The following is an 18,479-nucleotide window of genomic DNA, read 5'->3' on the forward strand; positions in this document are numbered from 1 at the left end:
CGTGTGTGCGCATGCGTGTGTGTGAGTGAGTGTGTGTGCAAGTGTGTGTGTCAAGTGTGAGTGAGTGTGTGTGTGTGCGCGTGTGTGTGAGTGAGCGAGTGCGTTTGTGTGAGTGAGTGAGTGAGTGTGTGTGTGTGTGAGTGAGTGCGCACACGTGCATGTGTTTGTGTGAGTGAGTGAGCGAGAGTGTGTGTGTGTGTGCGCGAGTGAGCGAGAGTGTGTGTGTGTGTGTGCGCGAGTGAGCGAGAGTGTGTGTGTGTGAGTGTGTGAGTGAGTGAGTGAGAGCGCACGTGTGCGTGTGTGAGTGAGTGCGTTTGTGTGAGTGAGTGAGCGTGTGTGTGTGTGGGCGAGTGAGCGAGAGTGTGTGTGTGTGCGCGAGTGAGCGAGAGTGTGTGTGTGTGAGTGTGTGAGTGAGTGAGTGAGAGCGCACGTGTGCGTGTGTGAGTGAGTGCGTTTGTGTGAGCGAGTGAGCGAGAGTGTGTGTGTGTGAGTGTGTGCGCGTGTGTGTGAGTGAGCGAGTGCGTTTGTGTGAGTGAGTGAGTGAGTGAGTGTGTGTGTGTGTGTGTGTGTGAGTGTGAGTGAGTGTATGTGTGTGTGTTTGTGTGAGTGAGTGAGTGAGCGAGAGTGTGTGTGTGTGCGAGTGAGCGAGAGTGTGTGTGTGTGTGCGCGAGTGAGCGAGAGTGTGTGTGTGTAAGTGTGTGAGTGAGAGCGCACGTGTGCGTGTGTGAGTGAGTGCGTTTGTGTGAGTGAGTGAGCGAGAGTGTGTGTGTGTGCGCGAGTGAGCGAGAGTGTGTGTGTGTGAGTGAGTGAGCGAGTGAGTGAGAGCGCACGTGTGCGTGTGTGAGTGAGTGCGTTTGTGTGAGTGAGTGAGCGTGAGTGTGTGCGTGTGTGAGTGCGCACGTGTGCGTGTGTGAGTGAGCGAGAGTGTGTGTGTGTGTGCGCGAGAGTCAGTGTGCTCGCGTGTGAGTGAGTGTGTGTGTGTATATGTGTGCGAGTGAATGTGTGTGTGTGTGTGTGTGTGTGTATGTGTGAGACGGCACGCTATGACAGTTTGGAAAGCAACGTGTAGTCTGACATGTTTCTTGTCCACGACACGACAAGATTTTTAGAGTCAAAATCTCGTAATCTGACACCGTGACTCTATCGCAACAGAACAATCGTGTGATCTGAACCAGGCATGACAGCCAGATCGACTAGAGATTCGACAGCGTTACCAGCTGATGTTCAGCCGCGTCTGGCGAGTGCTAATGTAACCCTGCAGACGGACAGATGTGCACTGACCAGAGGCACGAGCTCTCCTTTCTGCATGATGGCCTGCAGCTGCTTCCCCCTGTCGGAGCCGGACGCCACCTCGGCTCGCAGAAGGTCACCTGACGACAGGTGTGTGTAGCCGTACTTCGCCACGATCTTCTCACACTGGGTGCCTTTCCCAGAGCCGGGGCCGCCTGACGACACAGAGAGACACAGACACGGATCTTTACTTTAAAATTATGTTTTGGAGTCTCTTCTGCATTTATTTGATCAAAAATACTGTAAAAATGTGAAATATTATTGTTATTTAAAATATCTGTTTTCTATATGAATATACAGTAAAGTGTAATTTATTCCTGTGATCAAAGCTGAATGTTCAGCATCATTACTCCAGTCTTCATTGTCACATGATCCTTCAGAAATCACTCTAATATGAGGATTTGATGATCAAGAAACATTTATGATTATTATCAGTGTTGAAAAACCTAATCTTGACAAATTGCACCCAGCTTCGGAAGATCCCTCTGTCCTTGGGGAAACAATGGACCCTATGTCCAGTTTTGCTGGAGTTTTTGCACCCGGCACAAACACAGTAATAAACCATTTTGTCTATTTATTATCTACTCTTTCTCTAAGCTATCTGTTATGCTATGCTATGCTATCTCTCGCTATCTATCTATCTATCTATCTATCTCTATATATCTCCTTATATATCTGACACTGTCACTCTTTCACTAGCTGCTACTCTCACTACTCGTCTCACTCTCTCTCAATGGTATCAAGGCGGGCTTTCGTCTGTCGTCCAAAAGCGAGTACCACAAGTGACATCCTGCAATGCATTGTGGGAGAAATAAGAATCATCGCTAACCTGTTGCTAACCGCTAAAATATCACCTACTTTTCCTTATATTTCTTTTTTGTAATACCCTACAACATCAAATACAATGGATAACTGTTTAAATGTTTATTACCAACTAGAAAATTGCCACAAAAAAAAAAAAAAAAAAAAAACCTGCACCACGGGCTTTAATATATATATATATATATATATATATATATATATAGTTTGTTTTTTGTGGAAACTGTGATACATTTTCATTAAAAAGTTTGGGGTAAGTTAGATTTAAAAAACTAAATAAATACTTTTATTAAGCAGGGACCCATTAAACTGATAAACAATAAAGACATTTATTGACTCTATTTCTAATAAACGCTGTTCTTTTGAACTTTTTATTCATAAAATAATCCTGAAAGATAAAATGTATTAGTTTCCACAAAAATAGCAACTGTTTTGAACATTTATAATAAGCATAAATGTTTCTTGAGCATCACATCCTCATATTAGAGTGATTTCTGAAGGATCATGTGACACTGAAGACTGGAGTAATGATGCTGAACATTCAGCTTTGATCACAGGAATTAATTACACTTTACTATATAACTTATTCACATTTAAAATGCATTGGAATAATATTTCACTGTTTTTACTGTATTTTTGATCATAGATGCAGCCTTGGTGAGCAGAAGAGACTCTTTCAGAGACATTAAAATTCTTAATTATTCCATATGTTTGAACAGTATAGTGTACATTGTAAAAACAACGTTTACTATGGTTTGTATGTGATATTTACACTTTATCAGCAAACTAACAGAAAATAAAAGCAGTGCATTATTTAAAAACGTACATATTCAATCACACTGAAAAAATGCGGGTTATACTTTACAAAGTTGTGAAATGTAACTCAACTCACCCACGACAAAGACGATCTTAGCATTTTTAATTTTATCTGTAAAAGAACAAAACCATCCAAATCAGTCAAAATGTAACATGTGACTCAACAGAGGCTTCATTTTTATTATGATTAGGCTATTATGTGGAATTGCTGATCATCTGAGACCTCAGGCCTATCGAACTCTCGTGGGATCTGAAGTTTTGCATGTTTCCGGATACTTTACCCTCTGGTTCCTCCACAGCGACTGCTGATTTACTCAAGCATCCAGACCCCATTTTCTGACACACACTTTCTTTCAGTTAGATCTGATTCTGAATGCGTGAGGTTGCCATGGCAACGGTTGCCAACATCTCACCTTGGCAACGGTGAAGAGCTTCATACAACCATAGATATCATATATAAACGTTTATATATGATATCTATGCATACAACAGGTTTGATCCTGAACTCTACATGTAAACATGATGAGCTTTGGCTGCAACCATTACTATAAAGTCCTGTTTTTTTTTCTTCGCAACAACATCTGCATTTTATGTATGTATATTTATTTATACTGTATATTGTAAACTTATGAATAAAAATATGCGCAACTATGTGTAACTTATCCTAATTTGTTTAATTAGATTTAATAAGATTAAATCTGTCCATTTATATGTACAATCAAACCAAAAATTATTCAGACACCAGATATAATTTTTGATATATTTTTACTAGTGTGTGCAGGACACTATAGGTCATTTATGTAAGTGAGGAGAGCAAAATAAAGTAAACTGTGACATATCATACCCAAAAATTCTTAATACAGTGACTACCAGTGACATTTATAACAATTTGGGACCAAAAATGATTCGGACACTTTGAGCTGATCATGTTTTGCTGAAGTGTGTTTTCTTTAATTGCTAATGCTCTTTTTACACACAGACTGAACAAAATGAAGCATTGCTTGGTGATTGGTTGAGCTAAACTGGTATTATGTAATTGTGTAGTTAAATTTAACAGCTGACAGATATTCAACATAATTCATGTGTGAGACAGTCTAACAGAAGGACGGACAAAACCAGTCAAATATCAACTGAGTTTATAACTCTGAGTTCTTGTCATATTTTATTACCATTTTCTAAACTGTAGCGAATAATCTGTGATAATGTGAGAAATGTTGAAGGTGTCTGGATAAATTTTGGTTTTGTATATTCACGAGGTACCCACATTGTACATTTCTTCAACACCAAATAACAATGACTTCAACACAGTCTATAATTTCTAAAATATTAAATTTATTCACAGACATTAAAAAATAAATAAACAATTATTTGACTTAAAGGGTAACTAAACCCTAAACCAACTTTTTTTAGTTAATGATCTGTAAGAATGGGGCTTTATTAGTGCTGTTCATTGATTCGAGTAACTTTTTTGACATTTGGGTATAAAGTGTTTTAATCAGGCGGGAAGGAAGTCGACCGGAAGTTGAAGCCGGCCGCGTGCCACCATCTTGTAGCAGAACTTCACCTGCAGTTAGCATCCCATTGACTCCCATTCATTTTGGCGTCACTTTGACAGCGAATAACTTTACATCTGAGGTGTTTGAAGACTCCATTTGTCCATTATTTATTTCTAAAGAAACACGACAATGTATAAACTGCTCCATTACCTTGTAGCTTATGTTATGGCCCCGTAGAAGCAGTTTTTGTAAAAGTAGGCTAACGATTGCGTCATAACCACGCGACTCTCTGTCGCACAGTAGAGAGATTACCGTATGGACGGGAGGAGAAGCTCGCGGGCAATCGGGGGGACGTGGAGGCAAAATGACAATATAATTAATCAGAATACCTAGCAAAAGTTGCTCCTGCTCCAAGCTCATGTACAGCTCCTACTCACACTCTCTGTCTCTGCAAGATTCGGAAGGGAATGATTCAGATTTCTCTTGGCACAGCTACTAGAAGACAGACGGGTTGCTCACGTGGTCCGTGTAACGCTTTGCTCGGTTTGAGTCTGCGCGTCAGGAAAGGAAGTGCTAAGAAATCGCTAAAAATGGGCTTCACTTGTCTCAATTGAGATCCAATGAGATGGCTCTGTCCACTTCTTATACTGTCTATGGTTTTAATTCTACAATATATGGTGTAAAAACGTCTGAGTGCTGCCCTCTTCAGGTTGAACGGTGGCTACTGCAGTTGAATTTTCCTATTGGATGTTGCGGTACTGCGTGACGTAAGCAGGTTCCAGCTCACCACGCCCTCCCTTGGTACGAGCTCACCACGCCCTTGGATGAGCTAGCGTAGATTTATCTGTATATAATGGTAGGTGTAGTGTTGCTAGTGTGCAAACAGCACTGCTGGACTGCATAGCTTTCCTGCAGACTTGGAAATTAGGCGCCAGTGTTTGCATGCACTTGGCCTGGAAGACCGTGAGTGTGAAACCTGCATTTTACGCGGAATTGCTTTTCCAACGCAATAGAGGTGGAAATGGGCTTCTCCACACAGCTCGCGCTGAAAAGCGACGCAGTGCCAAACGCTGCTCCTCCTGCATGGACTCCACCACTGTAGCGGCGTCTTGATGTGAGTGATCATATATATTTTAATCACAATTTATGGTTAGGCTAAAGTTAATCCTCTGGGGTCGACAAACGCGGCAGCGCATTTTGCTGGATTTTTTCACATAGCGGCAAAATATGAAAATGCCTATAGAGAGTGCGCTATTGACATCAACTCGATAAAACTCATCAGATGCATGTACTTTACGTCGTCTTGCGACCCTGTGAGTCACTCTCCATTTTAGAGAGTCTGACAGCAGCAGGTCTCAGGTGCACGTCCCCTCTATCTCCGCTGGGGTCTGCCCACTTTTCTAGCATTTTTCAAATATTGCCAGTGGGTGGAGTCAGGCTCTCACCAGGGGTTTAGTTACCCTTTAAAGGACAGTTTAGCGGTAGCCTATGTGCTTATTTTGGTCCGTAAACAAAAACTTCTCGATTAACATCATGTTCTCTTCAGTAAGGGGGTCAAATCTATCTGAAATCATCTTTACTCTAACTTCTATATTAATTATAAGTAATTATTCAATAAAGAGATCGATAAACGAATGTTAGCCAGTCAGCCAGTAAAACGAAATGACCGTTAATATTTAAATTAAGCGCGGGATTCTGTGGAAGACGAGAGAAAGCGCGTCCAGTAAGTAGATATTTTAATATTTAAGTAAGTTAATATTTTAACTATAAAGTTGGATTATTGGCGTTTTAATTTACCTCATTTCAACATAAATGCTGTATTAAACTAATTTCCGGTCTCAGTATTGGTCATTACACAAAAACATCTATTAACAATAACCACCCTGCAACGTTCTGGGAACCTTAGTTTATAAGAACGTAACTATAACGTTATTATTTGGTTCTCAAATAAATAACTAAAAATACCAAAACGGGAACGAAATCCTAAAGTTAGGGGAACTTTCTGGGTTTGCTGGGCACGTGACCGCAACCTAAAACTGTTCACTCAAAAATAGGTTATTTGTGTGGAATTTTATTTTATTTCTATTTCTATATTTCAAAATTGAGTAGTTGTATATGTATTTTTTCCTCTTTCTCGTTACTGTCTTAATTATTACCACTGTATATAATATAGAGAGCCTACTGTAATAGCCTCTTGCAACACACCGAATGTCCACATGAGGTCGCCAGAGGCCATAACATCTTGATGACAAATGATAAGACGTTTAACGGACTGCCATCTGTTTATTCGTTATAGCATCTATTTATCTGTTAGCGTTAGCGATATTTCTGTTTGGCATTGACATTAATTCGCACAGTGTTCCAGTAGGACAGTCCCGTCTCATGTGTAAGTGTGTGTAAAGGTCAGATTCTCCATCTGTCTGTAACCCATGTTTGGCTCTTCCTGAAGGATTGTGATTCCTCGCACGTCTGCTTTTAACAATCTCTCCATCTCTCCTCCATTCAAGTGACTGACTCCATAAAACAATCGTCAATGTACGTCTAATAAATCCATAAAATACTGTAGATGAAAGAAATTCTGCTCACCTGCCATGGTTGTCTGTTATGTGAGAGATTATCCTGCAATAAAAGACAGAAAAATTAGTCCAAATAAAGACAGGAGTACTTGTATTGTTGATTTGAAGTCCTGTCACTAATGATGAACCTCCACCAGTCCGTTCAAAATCATGTCGGATGTGGGCAGATAATACCGAAACGAAAACCGAAATTAATCTCAGAATTAAACGAGCTGTTTGGTGCTGCTGTGCCTTTAAGACTGCAGTCTGCACGAGTTAGGCGGAAGAAGAACATTGTTTTGGTTGTGCTTCGGCTCTGAATGCAGTTCGACGGTGTACACGAGCAAATGGACAGAAAAAAAACATTTTGTTTTGTTTTTATAACCCATGATTCTCCTGAGGTTTTGAATGATCCGTGGTCAGTTCTTCTCGTTCGTTGTGACTGCAGATTTTCAGCTTCATTCTACCCGCTGCTGGATCTATATATCACGTGACCCGCGGAGACGCACGTTATGCAATTTCCCGCGAAAATCAGTCCCGACAGCTTTAAAATATAATTCATTATTATAGGTTTATGACAGTGGTGTAGTTCACTTCTTGTTCAGTCGGCATTGCGTATACCCACTCCTAAACCCCCTCTGATGTGGGTGTGAAAACACCCAGACTGGGCCGTACACACCATTGAGGTCCCCGAGGTCCGGACCTCGGTAATGTTTTTGAGTGTAGCTATAGCCTATAATGAAAGTTGTGAAATAATTGCCTAATATTAACATTAATTTGGTGCTGCAATGATTCGTCCATCGCGACGATAACCGACCTTCTCATTTGAGCTGCTTCAGCACTCAAACACCCGCTCGTCAATGTCAAAATGTTTGAGACCAATCAAAGCAAGCGGGATTTATGTTCACAGAAGCGCGGGCCGAGCGCGAATCCCAACGCGACGCTTCACGCTTCAGAACGATCATACAAGTAGCTAAACTGATTTTTATTCTGGAAAAAAATGATTGTTCTCTCCTCTTACACTAAACCTATACTCTAAACCTACAATATTTGTATCATATTGACAGCGAGGGGTCAAACAGCTGTTTTTCGATAGAAGTTTTAAATGACCGACAGAAATAATCAGTTTCAAAGACACTGGAAACTATAAGCTCAATTTAACAACACAAGCACCCTATTAAATATATTTTGCCATTATTGTATAATGTATAAATGTATTTGTATAACGTTACCTCGAATGTGTTAGAATATTTCCCCAGTATCGGCACTGAGACTGTGTGTATCACTCATCCGCTTGTCTGTGTTTGCGCAACTTGCATCATTAAGCCAGAAGGTGGCGACAAGTGACTGTCTTTATGAATGAGCAATTGAACCATTGATTAAATGAACGGATTAGTCCAAAAACATTGATTAATTTAGGAAAGAAAGTAGCTGAAACTGATCTTTGATGCTCATACTAATTGCTCGTATGCCTCTGGACACAGCAGGATTGCATTGGCATTTGTTTGAAATGTAACATCTATGCAAAATAATCCATGAATCATTTCTTATTTAAGACCATTCCCGTTTCGAATATGTGATTGTGTACTGTCAACAATAAGCATAAACATTCTGAATTTCCATTTTGTAGTGTGGATCATTCATTGCAACATTTAAACTGATTCTCATGTTTAAAAATATCTGATAAAATACTTCATGCTACTGCCCACTGACATGCTTTTAAAGCTACTGTTGTCCATTTTTTTTTTTTTTTTGGCCTTCAAAACACCTTAAAATGCACATGTCGAGATCAGGAAAATCTATATTCAAAAAATCCCTAGCAAGATAATTTTTGGGACCTCGGCATTTATAAAACCCTGCGTATGCCCCTGCACCCAGTAAAGACAGTGATGCAGTGATCCCTTGAATAGTTATCCAATTTTCATATGTGGATGGACTAAGGAATAGTCACTCAAAATTCATAATTATTTTGTATTAATAAATAATTAAAAGCCAGTATTAATAGCAAAAACTGCCCCTTTTCTGTGGCTAATATTAATTTCATAATGATCCTTTATCTGTGAAGTCAAGCAGCAAAAGTTAAGTGATAATGTGTAAATACTACTGGCCCATTTTGGGGTGAACTAATATGCAAGACTAGTATTACATGTCACTGTTTATAACACACAGCATTCATCCTTTGCTGGGACGCTTAAAAAAATATTGGGGGCATAAATTAAGAGTATACCCACTTCTCCAGGCACCACTACATCACTGGTTTATGAGTGTATTTAAAATAAAGTGAAGACATGATTTGCAAGAGGGATTTTTTTTTCATCAATGGCATCTCGTTATTTGTATCTAAATATCATTTTGTAACTTCAGCTGCTTTACTCAGACAGATGTAGGAACAGCACAAGCTTTCACACTTTTTACCACATTTGCTGATCAGTGCAAATGTGTTGATCTGTTTAGTTTAGTTCCTGTAAATGCTCTTTCTGAAGTTTTGAGTCTTGAAAGTTACAGTGTGTTTCTGTTGTTACAACTGGGCTAAAAGTACACCTTAAGAAAAATGTGCTTTTCACTCCTCCCATAGCGTATGATTGCAGAAAAACTATATGTTTTTATCTAACATTGATGGGGCATCTGATTTTGTGTGAAAATAAATCATAAAAGTGGTTTATTTTGTTTAAAAATCGTATAAATGTATGAGGTGGCGAGGTCTTTTACAGACACGTGGGGTAAAAGACACACTGATAGCTAAAATAATGTTTTTTATAATGTTTAAGTTAATACTTGTTCAAAACAACCACTTTAGCAAAGTTTGTTCTATTTTCCGTTTATTTTTACAAATGAAAATTAATTTTTGTTCAATAAATATACTGTCATTGAAATATGTTAATGTAAAAATATATTTTAAAAACACAGAAACTACATTATTTTTAAAAGTTGGCCTAAAGATTCCGAAAGCATTGAAGGAGATCCCATTATAATGTAATATAGTTTAACAATAGTAACAATAAAGGATATTTTATTGTATGATGATTAATATAATATTTTCATTTTTCATTATAAATATGGTGATTATTTCTAAAGTGGACACCCAACTTAATATATGAAATTTAGCATCTGGATCTAACCATGTCAACAAATGGAAAAGTCAGATGCTGTTTATTATCGTGTTAATTATTGTGTCTTTCGCCATGCCATACTTTTACATATTCTTCCATCATTGAAAAACTGTTGCTTTAATTAGGCTACTTCTAACAAAACTGAAAATCATTAACAAGACCTTTGTCTTAAAATATATTAAATAAATTTAGCGATTCTCATTTGCTACTTAAATCTAGAATATTTTAAAAAACATAAAATATTAGATCAAATAAAAACAGAATCAACGTTGCGCTGCTGCCCTCGCGCGATCACATCGACTATCAGCCAAATATCCATGTTTTCACATCTTGAAAAGTTTTAGTGCCATCTAGTGGTTTGGAGGAGAATAAACATTTTACCCAGTGCGCCTTTAACCCTGCTGTACCCTAATCCCAACTAATGAAAATAAGTTCTAAGAACAATTGCTAGTGTTTCCATTAAGTTATAAAAGCATTATTTCTGAATGATCTTTTAAATCAAGTAAGTCAAGTCAACATTTATTTCTATAGCACATTTAAAAGCATCAGAGTTGCAATAACACATTGAGCACAAAGAAAGTATAAAGAGAAACCATGCAGCATACAAAATATAAACACATCAAACTAAATACAATCAATAAAAAATCAATAAACTTTAAGGAAATTTTCCATTTCGCAAGATTACTTTTGAATGTTCTCTGAACGTTCTGAAACAAGTAACATGCTTTTAAAAATGCTAGACAAACGTCCAACTAAAACTTTTCTAGATAATGTTTTTGTTCTAACGTTTTAAAACCAGATAACTTTGAATGAACACTTTATTAATGTTACTGTAAGAAAGTTTGCTCATAATGGTGAGGAAACTTTAAGGAAATTTTCCATTTTGAAAAAGAGTTTTCTGAACGTTCTGAAACAAGTATACATATTTTTAAAGGGGTGGTGTTATAATGCCCTTTTCACAAGATGTAAAATAAGTCTTTGATGTCCCCAGAGTGTGTGTGTGAGTGTGTGATTTTTGAGGGTTAGCAAAAACGCACTGTTTTTGTGTCTGTCCCTTTAAATGCAAATGAGCTGCTGTTCCCGGCACAGGGGGCGGAGCTTCAACAGCTTGCACTCACACACACATTCACTGAAAATTTCAAAAACTTTTAGCCTTTTATGTTCAAATGGTTAGTTGATGAATTTATGAAGCTGATGTGTAGTTATCTTCTAGTCATTGATATTCTGTCTTGATAATCTATAAATTGTGTTCAGGGGGCGGGGTTTATGTAAATTTTAGGGTTGGTGATGTCACTAACCCGGGAGGAATGTGGTGTAGTCTCTACCAGCCGTTTGTTGTAGTCCTTAAAAAGTGATTTCTGTAAAAGCAAATATCTCCCTTTGCTTTGAACTTTGAGCGTTGTAACTTTGCAGATGTTGTTTATGCTCAAACAGCAACATTACACACTAACTAAAGTTAGAAAAGTCAAATCATAATTAACCACCCCTTTAAAAATGTCAGACAAACGTCCAGCTAAAACTTTTCAAAATGTTATAATGTTTTTTTTTTTTTTGTGAACATTTTGAGAGCATTATTTTAACTTTTAATGTCTTTGAATGAACATTTTTATTAACGTTACTGGAAGAAAGTTAGTTGAGAGAAGCTTGTCAGAAGGCTCCCTGATATCAGGGTCTGTAGCTTTAAATCAAACCCTGGATTAAGAGGCTCCATGAGAAGCTTATGAGCAAGCGTGACAACTGTGAGCTTTCACTTTGCCGGGTCACGCCTCAAACCCAAACCCAGAACAGGAACACATCGCGCTCACAGATAATATGTGCGTTACTATAAACAGCGTAAAGCTGACTGGAGCTCAAAACTCTCAAACGCTTTATTCATGCTCATTTATTTATGCTCGCAGTGTCTCGCTTGCAAGAGTGTGTTTATGCAAATAATTCTACTTCACATCTCCAGCACAGCATGCATATAGAGTTCACCCTGCAGTTTAACTAATGCATGTTAGTACAGTAAACAGCTCTGATGAAGACTACAGTGATATTCCCACACCACAGGATTTATGAAAGCATAAGGAAGAAGGATATTATAAAGCACGTGTCTTACTGTTCTGTGAGCTCGGCTGAAACACTCTCTCTGCGAGTCTGATGGCAAGTGTAAACTGATCTCTTTCTTCTTGGTCATGTGACCCAGGCTGGGCTTCCTGCTCTGGGTGAAACCCCAGAAAGAGCGGCACTACTTTAATGAAGATGCCACGCCACGTGTTCATGATCTCTGCATGAGCTTGTGCTGTGGCTTCGAGCCCACTGTCTCTAAGGGTTTACACACTGATTTTCATATGAGACGTTAGTCAAGTAACGGTGACTGAGAGAAATGTGCTCAGATCTATTGTTAGCTCTGACCTTTAACCCCATAACTGTTTGAATGCAACACAAAATGTGTTTTTGGGAAAGATCATGACATTGTTTTATTATTATTGTGATGATATGTCATGTCTTTGAAGACAAAAATATGTTTTAAGTAATAAATAAGTTATAAAAACGTTATTCCGGAATTTTCTCCAAACATACGTTTGTTTTTTCTTGGTTATGCGAACATTCCATTTCATCATTCTTTAAACATTAATGTTACTTTTGAATGTTCTCTGAACGTTCCGAAACAAGTCGTTACATTTAAAAAACGTCCAACTGAAACTTTGATGTATCAATAATGTTTTTGTTCTAATGTTTTGAGAACATTATTAAATATCAGATAACTTTGAACGAACGTTTCATTAATGTTACTGGAAGAACGTTTGTTGATTACATTAATTGAGAGAAACTTGCCAGAACGTTCCCTGTCAGCTGGGATATAAGGTTAAAAAAACTGTTCAAGACTCAAAATTACTTAGTTAATAAGAGTAAAGTATATACAGTCAAACCCAAATTTATTCAGACACCTTCAACATTTCTCACATTATCACAGTTTATTCGCTATAGTTTAGAAAATGGTAATAAAATATGACAAATCAGTTGATATTTGCCTGGTTTTGTCCGTCCTTCTGTTAGACTGTCTCACACATGAATTATGTTGAATATCTGTCAGCTGTTAAATTTAACTACACAATTAGATAATACCAGTTTAGCTCAACCAATCACCAAGCAATGCTTCATTGTGTTCAGTCTGTGTGTAAAAAGAGCATTAGCAATTAAAGAAAACACACTTCAGCAAAACATGATCAGCTCAAAGTGTCCGAATCATTTTTACTGATAGTCACTGAATGAAGAATATTTGGGTATAATATGTCACAGTTTACTTTATTTTGCTCTCCTCACTCACATTAATGAACTGTAGTGTCCTGAACACACTTAAACATATCAAAAATGATCTCTGGTGTCTGAATAGTTTTTGGTTTGACAGTAATTATGTTGTGGATGAACCTGCAAGTCTGATCATGTTTCCTTGCAAATACTGAAATATAAGGAAGTTGCCTTCCTTAAAAATCCAGTTTGCTTCCTTGTCTAGTGTTGGTTTTGTCAGCACTGTAATAACTACGGTATGCACTGAACAAAGAGAGAGTATTATAGCGTGTAAAGTCTTCCATATACCGGTGTGGTGAGTTTCTTCAGTATTTACACTCGTCTGTGTCAGATCAGGTTAAACACATCTGGTTGTTCAAGATACTTTTGCAGGTTTCTCTGCTCGAGTGGCAGTGCATCACACATCTGCGTTTTGTGCAGTGAAGTATTATGTAATGTGTGCCGTGATCTTTTCTCCAGTTGCTTTGAGATGGTTTACGGCCCCGGGTCACGGTAAATGTCATGACCCGAAGGCCTGAATCAGCACTGCACGCTTTAGGACTCGCGCTCGGGCCAATTATGGAGATTTCTTTAGGACTCTCCGGCATGTGTTGTTCTGGCGTTTACCGGACACTAGCTGGGCTGGTGTGAATATGGCTTTATACATGCATGTTAAATTGCATACAATCCCTGGAAACGCTGCATTTGTGCCCCATTTATGTCCCGATGACATACAGCTTGTGTAATTAATTGAATACTCAACGGTCATTACTTGATAGATTTCAATGTTTAGTGTGTCGTGCAAAAGACATTTACAAATAAAGCATTAGTTTTAGTGTTAAATGTTTGTTTTACATTGGAATGTCAGCCAATACGCCACATGTGTCTGCTTCTGCAGCTTAAAGGACATAAAAATACAAATAAATGGAAAATATTGCTGCTTTTGAGTCATTCTGGCTATACAAAGCTGAAACTTGAGATTTTAAAATGTATTATTAAAATACTATAATATATTAATAGATAGGCTACTGTATATTATCAGATATTAATATTAATGCATTTAAATTTTATGAAAACAGACATATAAACTCCAACACACTGTACAGTTTTACAAATATATATATATATATATATACACAATGATATTTAATATAATTAATTATATATATATATACACACAATGATATTTAATATAATTTATATATATATATACACACAATGATATTTAATATAATTAATTATATATATATACACACAATGATATTTAATATCATTAATTATAATTTATATGTATATATACACACACACACACACAATGATATTTAATATAATTAATTATAATATAATTTATATATATATATATATATATATATATATATACACACACAATGATATTTAATATCATTAATTATAATATAATTTATATATATACACACACAATGATATTTAATATAATTAATTATATATATATATATACACACAATGATATTTAATATCATTAATTATAATTTATATGTATATATACACACACACACACACAATGATATTTAATATAATTAATTATAATATAATTTATATATATATATATATATATATATATATATATATATATATACACACACAATGATATTTAATATAATTAATTATAATATAATTTATATATATATATATAATGCTGCTGAAGGCACAAGTCTAGTCATGTTTCATTTCAAATATTGAAAGATAAGGATGTTACTTTTAAAACTGTTTTATTTATTTGTGTTATTAAACATTTTGTGTTTTATTAACTATTTTCTAAGACTCATTTGATCCACTGTCCAACTTAAAAGCAGAGCTAAAGATGCAGACGTCACTCTGTGCACCAAAAGTAGTGAAAGTTTAGAAAGGTTATGAACTTAGATTGTGTAACATTTTGGAAATCACTTTAAGGTTTTGGTTACTAGAGAGCGTAACAGATTGGCGTCCGCGTCTGTGAGACGGGAAGAACTGTAATAGTTTCTATATAAAGCTGGTGTACTGTGAGTCTCAGCAGCAGCTGCTCCATCAGCCGCTCACACTGATCATCTCTTCATTACGGAGCTCAGTCACACACTGTGCATTTGTAAATAATTTTTATTTTATTTGGAGTGAAATTTTCCCATGATTGCTTTAAAAATAGAGCATTCCTTACAATTTTGATGCACAGGAAGTGACATCATATGCACCTTTTCTACAGAATATGATTCTGATTCTGATAACTGGTAATCTGTGTTCTCAGTTTTTATTCAATTTGTGTTCTTTCGCTTCATTTGCCAAGTTAAAGATAAATGATTAAAGAAATAATTCTTGTTAATAGAAGTTTATGAATAATTATAAAGTAAAATGTATTCCTAAATAATATAATATAATATAATATAATATAATTAATATAATAGTTCATTTAAATATTGTAAATACAATTTCAAATAAATGTAATAATTTATATAAACCTTAATATATACATATATATATATGATCAAACAAATAATTCTTGTTAATAGAAGTTAATGAATAACTACAAAATAACATTAATTCCTAAATAATATTATATAATAAGTTAATTTAAATATTGTAAAAAAAAAAAAATATATATATATATATATATATATATATATATATATATATATATATACATTTATGTTTATGTATTTTTTATTACATTTATTTACCATTTTAATTACACATTAATTCCATATTAAATATATATATATATATATATATATATATATATATATATATATATAATTACATATACATATATATTTTATTATATTACATATATATAATTTAATCTGTAGAAACATGAGAATTGCAACAGACATGCAAAAACAGGGTTTCAAAAATGTCATATGTAAGAAATGTAAAAATAACATTTAATGAAATAACATAGTGACATAATATTTAGTTTATGAACAACATTTTCTGCTTTCAAGCCAAGCCAAGTTCATGAAAAGCTTAGGTTATGTACATACTTACTCAAATAAGTCCTGAGTACTTGAGTTCCTACTATAGAGTTACGGTTAGGGTTTAGTTTAGGGTTAGTAACTTGTAATTATGCATAATCTACTGTTATTACTATACGTGTTGTAACATGTAACTACGTCACCTTAAAATAAAGTGTTAGCAAGCAAATTTTTAGGGACGCCAGCAGATTAAATTTCACGTATGACCTCATAAATGAAAATTTAGAAGGAGTTGCATGTGTTTTAATGAGACTCTGCGTCATGTGACCCGCCTGTGGACATTAATACGGGAAACCTCGATACCGTCCTGTCATCTAGATTCATAACCAACAGCCCGACTGACCGGCGCTAAAAAAAGATGTTCTTGGCAGCAGCTGTCGATCACACTCTTACACAGAAAGCTGACAAAAGGGGTTTTCTTGAAAAAGAAACCATTTTTCTTGGTTCCCCAGAGAACCGTTCTTAAAGTCCCCCTGTAGTCAATCGTTTTATCCCTTAAAACTCATCTTTGATCACCAAAATTACATATTAAAAAAAAAAAAAACTTGAAAAAAAATGTTCATGCCTTAAAATATCTTGAATGTAACTCGACACCCTTGCCTCATTTAGTATACGCAGTTCTATTAATATGCAAATGAGCCCCGCCTCCACTCACTCACTCAGCTCAGCGATCCACTCGTTCACTCTCATAATCAACGAACCATTTTTTCTTAGTTTTTCCACTTTAAAGAACATTTTGTGCGATAAAAAAGATTCCATGGAAGTTCCAAGGTTCTTTATGGAACCATTAAAGCCAATAAAGAGGCAACAAGCACCAGAAGCCTTTAAATATTCCCAAACCCGACGAGAAAAAACGCAGGATGCTGGCCATTCCCGCTGTTGCCATAGCGACAGTGTGTCGCGCCGTAGCTTTAAGAGAGCGGCTCTGTTTGTTTGTTTGTTACGTAAACGAGGTTGTGTTTACAATAGAGAAACCGGCCGTCGACTCCATCAGTGTGTTTGTTCCTCAGCGGATGTGAGATCAGGTTCTCATGATAAAGCATCATGAATTCGTCCTGTTTGACATTGCAGCTGTACAAACACAGAACTGAGTCTGATTCTCATGCTACAGCAAGACCTTAAAGAGCTTAACTCACACACACACACACACACACACACACACACACACACACACTCACACACACACACACACACACACTCACACATTAAAGCCAATCTCATTCACCCACTGCACTTCCTCTCCACTGACCTGTCTCTCTCTCTCTCTCTGTGTGTGTGTGTGTGTCCGGCTCCTGTCTGTGTGTGTGACCCGCTGCACGCCAGCCCTCCTTCGCTCAACGCCGCTTTATATAGACGCACGGCATTCTGGGAAGATTGGGCTGATGGGAGGGACTGGAGGAATGCAGGGATGGATCAGGATCGGCTCCTTCTCTCTTCATGATGTTCATTTCAGGCTGATTTTCTCATGCATTTCTACAGTTTTGGTGGATGTCAGACTTGAGTTGAGTTGAAAATATATTAAAATGTAATTTATTTTTCTTGTCAGTGGGAGAAGATTTCTGTCTATCATAAAAACCCACCAGTCAAGCGCCAAATAATTCTGACCAGTTCACGAGGAAGTTAGTCCACCCTGTTACATGACATTTTAACAATGCAACAGGGTGGACGTTTAAGCTCATAAAGCCCATTACTAGCTAGAAAAGAACAACACGCTAGCAGAAGATTTACATTTAGGAAGAAGTTTAATAGCTATATAAAAAAAAATCTTTTTTTTTTTCTTTTTTTTTGGAAGCAAACATTTTTATGTCCAGTATAAATCGACACAACAGGGTGGACATCTTATGTTTTATACTATTAGATAAGTCTTCTAAATAAAAATTTGACCTCAAAGGAAATTATGTCAGTTCTAGCAAATCATGTGATTTAGTGAAAACGTTTAAAGCCACACTGTGTAGGATTTCCCCCCCATCTAGTGGTGAAATTGTATATGACTACCAACTGAATATTACTTTCTAGTAATTCTAGTAGAAGTAATTACACATTAATGAGCACATATCATTTTGAAAGAACAAAGTGTTTTTTGCTAAGAATCAACTTTAAAAATTACACACTGTAGCTTTAAAGTCTCCCTGTAGTCAATAA

The 18,479-nt window shown here is 36.4% G+C and overlaps 1 protein-coding gene across 5 annotated transcripts in view; it reads right to left on the reverse strand.

Moving 5' to 3' along the window:
- ak1 (adenylate kinase 1) overlaps positions 1 to 17,692 on the reverse strand; it is a 21,002-nt gene extending 3,310 nt beyond the window's left edge. Inside the window, exons 1-4 of one of the 5 annotated variants that reach the window (XM_084114161.1) lie at positions 17,587 to 17,692; positions 7,008 to 7,040; positions 3,002 to 3,037; positions 1,282 to 1,445 (exon numbers count right to left, since the gene is read on the reverse strand). In XM_084114161.1, the coding sequence (XP_083970287.1) occupies positions 1,282 to 1,445; positions 3,002 to 3,037; positions 7,008 to 7,014 (207 nt within the window). In that variant the 5' untranslated portion in view covers positions 7,015 to 7,040; positions 17,587 to 17,692. Of the gene's footprint in view, positions 1 to 1,281; positions 1,446 to 3,001; positions 3,038 to 7,007; positions 7,044 to 12,184; positions 12,408 to 17,586 lie in introns of those variants that run through there. The other 4 variants (XM_084114164.1, XM_084114162.1, XM_084114165.1 and 1 more) reach the window with 4 other exon arrangements.
- Positions 17,693 to 18,479: the final 787 nt, after the last annotated feature.

This window comes from Abramis brama, assembly GCF_963993115.1.
Source record: "Abramis brama genome assembly, chromosome: 5".
Lineage (NCBI taxonomy): Eukaryota > Metazoa > Chordata > Actinopteri > Cypriniformes > Leuciscidae > Abramis > Abramis brama.